At 42.6% G+C, this 5,355-nt stretch overlaps 1 protein-coding gene across 1 annotated transcript in view; it reads left to right on the forward strand.

Annotated features, from left to right (window-relative positions):
- Positions 1 to 5,355, forward strand: part of LOC119833074 (eukaryotic translation initiation factor 5) — a gene marked incomplete at its 3' end in the record, with an annotated part of 22,709 nt that overhangs the window by 15,493 nt on the left and 1,861 nt on the right. The window contains exons 5-11 of the mRNA XM_038356947.1: positions 1,361 to 1,588; positions 2,084 to 2,201; positions 2,869 to 3,055; positions 3,542 to 3,637; positions 4,030 to 4,174; positions 4,729 to 4,888; positions 5,137 to 5,344. Coding sequence (XP_038212875.1) covers positions 1,432 to 1,588; positions 2,084 to 2,201; positions 2,869 to 3,055; positions 3,542 to 3,637; positions 4,030 to 4,174; positions 4,729 to 4,888; positions 5,137 to 5,344 — 1,071 coding nt within the window. The remainder of the gene's footprint in view (positions 1 to 1,360; positions 1,589 to 2,083; positions 2,202 to 2,868; positions 3,056 to 3,541; positions 3,638 to 4,029; positions 4,175 to 4,728; positions 4,889 to 5,136; positions 5,345 to 5,355) is intronic.

Raw genomic sequence — 5,355 nt, forward strand, 5'->3', positions numbered from 1 at the left:
GTCGCACCTGGCGGCTCGTAGAGGGGCCGCGTAGTCGCACGTAGCCACACGTAGCCACGCGTAGTCACACGTAGCCACTTGTAGAGAGGCTGCGACGTCGTACGTAGTCACTTGTAGTGAGGCTGCGTAACCGCACGAAGTTACTCGTTGCAAGAATAAGTAGTCACGCCTAGTCAATGGTAGATAGACTACGCAGTCACACGTAGTCACTGGTAGATAGACTACGCAGTCACACGTAGTCACTGGTAGATAGACTACGCAGTCACTTGTAGTGAAACTTACGTAGTCGCACGTAGTAACTTGTAGATAGTGTACTTGTAATCACACCTAAATAGAATAGAGGTAGTGCACGCTACATGTAGTCACACTAAGATTCACACACTACCATACCTGCAGTTCTAGTACGCACACACGATGTCGAACGAAGTCACTAGCGGATAGTCCAGACGTAATCACACTCTTAAAACCGTTCACAGTTGATCACCTGAACAACGTGCAGGTGTAGTATAAACGTCGCCATAATATGTACTCAAATCGTAGTCACATTTAGTTATATCGCACACAGTCAACAACGTGTACACGATTAAATAGTTTACACGTAGTCCGTAACCGTAGCATCAGAATTTCATCATAGTCATTGCATATAATTCAAATGGTCCATACACATAAGGCATGCATCTCGCATGCATCATGCGCCTTGATGAAGATATGATAAGACTGAAAACGATAATTGAGCGAAAAAAACAACACGTAGTCACAGTAAAAGACCCACAAAGAGTAAGTAGAGTGGCTGATATGCTATTGGACCTCGACGCTTTATGGCGGCGACGGCAACATGAAAGCTAAATACACGTTCTGGACATTAATTGGTTTGGCATAACACAACGGACAGACTTTCCACACGTGGTCACAGAAACCTATCGATGTGTAAATGCGATTAAATAAAATTTAGGTACATACATCTTCGGTTACTATAGATATTATTTCCATGGTCGCATTTAAAATCAATGCCCTATAAAACATATTTACGTAGAATTACTTCCAAGTTTGATATAACATCACACCCCGGTGCGCGCTAGTCATCTGAAATTTTTTCCTTTTTTTTTATGTTAATGCACTGTAGTACTAGATTGAGCACTAAGTTTATTTAAGCTTTTTTACTATATTTACCATGTATTAGTTGGGTTCCATATCGCTTCTGTGTTACAATATCAAACGTCTGTTCAAGGCGTTTCATATTTCAATTAGTATGTTAGTTAATTATTTCACATGAAAAGACTATTCCCTAATCAATAATTCTCAAGAAAAAGTTTGACTGTAACATTACATTGTACTGAACTGAACGAATAATTTCTTGCAGATCCAGTGTCAAAAAAAAACCACCCCTGGAATAATTAGTTAGTGTATTATAAGTGAGAATAGCCATAAGCCATGGGGTCCGTCAACGTGAACCGTAATGTCGCGGACGCGTTCTACCGCTACAAGATGCCGCGCATCTGCGCCAAGGTGGAGGGCAAGGGCAACGGTATCAAGACGGTCATCGTCAACATGCCCGAGGTGGCCAAGGCGCTGGGCAGGCCGGCCACATGTGAGTGAAATTTGATATTCGACAGGTGTAGTAGGTGCGGGCATGGGCAGCGACTTGGAAACGGGCATAGGCAAATTGCTCGAGAGGTAGCAGGTCGACCACATGTAAAGGAACTACAGTTCGACAGGTGTATGTGCGGTACGGGCAGCGGCGCCCAGGAGGCAACATACCCGAGGTGACTGAGGCGCAGGGCAGGCCGGGCCACATGTAAGGAACTCTACAGGCCAACAGGTGTACCTATGGGCACGGGCAGCGGTGTCCAGAAGGGCATAGGCAACAATTTTCACAATCAAAATGATATATATTAAATATATATGGTAAAAGTTAAACAAACATGTAAATAAATAATTGTCGATGTTGTTCTATTCGGCTACTAATTCGAACTTAAAACTTGTTTCTTTTTCATAGAAATTTCCATCGTTTCGAGATACCCCCAAGAAACTTTAGTTGCTCTTTCCAAATGGATAGTAAATTAGTGAAAATGTTATATTTCAGATCCAACGAAGTATTTTGGCTGTGAATTGGGAGCTCAAACGCAATTTGATTTCAAGAATGAGCGCTTTATAGTTAATGGAAGCCACGATTCGGCTAAATTGCAAGATCTGTTAGATGGGTAAGTGTTAAGGTTTCAGAATAATCCTATCTTACTAATCCTACTAATCCTACTTCCTATCCTTTTTCCTTCCTACCCTTTTTCCTTTCTACTTATAATATTATAAATGCGAAATTTTGTAAGGATGTGTGTATGTTTATTGCTCTTTCACGCAAAGACTACTGAACCGATTGCAATGAAATTTGGTACGTAGACAGTTGGACAACTGGAATAACATATACAACTTTTTATTCCGATATTCCTACCGGATACGGACTTACGCGGTACTAACCGCGGGACGCAACTAGTGTAAAACAACGAGAGATGAAATATTTCTAAAAATGTCTTCAAATGTCAATTCTATGTTGACGATTCTCCGTGTGATTTTCACTAACTCCTTCCTGCACTGAAAATAAAGGTTAATACAAGTAATGCGAAGAAAAGGCAATAAATAAAGTTTTGAAGTTATGTTTCGGCGTTTTAACCAGCTAGATTCATTTCATCATCATCATCAGCCCATAAAATGCATCAAAGTCCATTCAGTAGTTTAACGGGATTAACGGACAAACTTCCAAACGAACAAACTTTCACATTTATAAAATTAGTGTGATATTAATGTGATTATGCAATAATAATAATTTTTCACTTCCAAAATACACATTTGACATACACAATTGTCTCGCTTCAGGTTCATCCGCAAGTTCGTGCTGTGCCCCGAGTGCGACAACCCGGAGACGGACCTGATCGTGTCGACGAAGCGCAACACGATCTCGCAGGGCTGCAAGGCGTGCGGCTACCACGGCCAGCTCGACTTCAGCCACAAGCTCAACACCTTCATACTGAAGAACCCGCCCGCCGCCGACCCCGCCGTGCAGGTGAGCACCACACTCATACCTGTGCGACGTTGCACAAGTGTCTAGAAACCTCTGGTCCCGTTTGCAATAAAGTTTTGGAGCCCCCTGTATCCCCGCTTTACAATTTTTGGATATACATATGTGATCAGATAAACTATTGAGTTGAAATAATATCCTCTAAGAGCTTCTGTGTAGAAACCGTTTTCCGAACCAGCGGTGAATGCTTGAATGAATACGTAATGTATTGGAGTTTTAACAAAAAATGCGTAAAAATATACATAAAGTGTCAAATTAACAGGAAGCAGGGATCAGGGATCCTTTACTTTTATGTAATCAACATACTTTGTGTTGTGAGACTGTACATCCAAGACAAATAAATACTCAAAATGTTTCTGGCACACAAACGCTGAAGTGTTAGTGTACTGAGTTAATACACTATCTTCCAAATTCTCCTATTTAAAATGTGTTTCCATATATAATTTCTAACAAACGCTTAAACATTTCCAGGGCTCGTCGCTGACGGAAGGCAACCGCGGCAAGCGGTCCAAGCGCAGCGGGCCGGCCGCCAACGGGAACCACGACGGGGACAGCGAGGCTAAGAACGTTAGTAAACTATACAATACTTTAGCAACACTACAATATGTCTCTGGTTTCGTAGTGCCTTAGAGCACTTCTGGGGCTTCATCCAACTGTTTCCACATTCCATTTTTGTTTAAGTGGAGATAGTAATAGTTTAAAAATAAAGCTAAAGCTGCACAATTAAGTACCAACGTGTTTTGCAGATCACAAATAGTCCTGATTTTAGGGTACTTCCAAGTTGTTGAAATAATTGGCCACTCATGATTTTTGTTTCTATTAAACATAATATTTATGACAATAACAACTTTATAAGTAGTTCAGAATAAAAGACGTGAGCAATTTCACGATCAGCAAACGAAAAAAATATTTAATTTCTAAACAAATCAAATGAGAAAAATTTGCCATATGATTTTCAGGAGAGCGACGTGCCCATAACGCCGACGACGCCGAGCGCGAAGAGCGTGAAGAAAGAGAAGGACAAGAAGCGCGGCGACGACGACGACGACGACGGCAACTGGACGGTGGACGTCAGCGAGGCGGCCGTGAGGGCTCGGATGCAAGGTGGTTATATGTACTTACTAGCTGACCGGACAGACGCTGTGCTGCCTAACTCCTATAATAATAGGGGTATGAAAAATAGATGATGGTCGACTCTCAGACCTACCCGATAAGCACACAAAATTTCATTTCAATCGGTCCACCCGTTTCGGAGGAGTAAGGTAACTAACATTGTGACACGAGAATTTATATATTAGATTTTATCGGTACACAATAAAGGTGCAGTCGGGCCATATAATGTTAAATAAAGATTTATTGACTCTAAAATTGTGAAATGTACAATAAAATTTTCTTTTTTTGTTTTTAAATACTCACTAATAAGATAAATATTGGGAATATTTGAATGAAATTAAATTTGAAAAAGATTACATGTATGTATGTATGTATGCTATAATCTGAATGAAGTATAAACGGACGAAGCTGCATGCGAACTCGCGTAGTATTTATCATCAGAATTACCATGTAAAGTCATGTAAATTCAGAACTTTTGGATAATCTCAAAGCATGTATTTTTGTATAGTAAGTAAACTAATAACACGTAATTACTTAAATCCCAGATCTGACGGAGGGCGCGAAGAGCATGACGGTGTCGGAGGACAGCGAGAAGAACGAGAAGCAGCGCATGGACCTGTTCTACTCGTTCCTCAAGCAGAAGGCGGACGCGAACGACGTGGACGGCGCACGCGCAGTCAACGAGATCGTGCACGAGGCGGAGCGGTGAGTGTGCAGCCGAGATGCTTACTGTAATACTATAACTCATTATGTCTCTGAAAGTGTGACAGTCTGTCTATCATGTTGCACGTAGTATTATCTATTGCCTGTAACCGTAATTAAGGTGAGGAGACAAAAGAGGCGTTCAACGATATACTTCTTGCCCCAATAGAAGTTTCTCGATGTGTGGGACACACGACATAACAAAATTTTAAATGCGGTGATTAATATTTTGGTGTTTTATATTTGCGCAGGTTGGACGTGAAGTCGAAGGCGTTGCTGGTGGCGTTCGAGATCCTGGTGCGAGCCAACGCGCTGGCGGGCGACGTGCGCAAGCATCGCGCGCTGCTGCTGCGTCTCGCGCGCCTCGACCCGCGCGCGCCGCGCGCCGCCCTGCACGCGCTCACCGCGCTCGCCGCGCACCACCCCGCGCTGCTCGCGCGCGTGCCCGCCGGCCTCAAGGTGCGCACACG

Source organism: Zerene cesonia, chromosome 16 (genome assembly GCF_012273895.1).
Source record: "Zerene cesonia ecotype Mississippi chromosome 16, Zerene_cesonia_1.1, whole genome shotgun sequence".
Classification (NCBI taxonomy): domain Eukaryota; kingdom Metazoa; phylum Arthropoda; class Insecta; order Lepidoptera; family Pieridae; genus Zerene; species Zerene cesonia.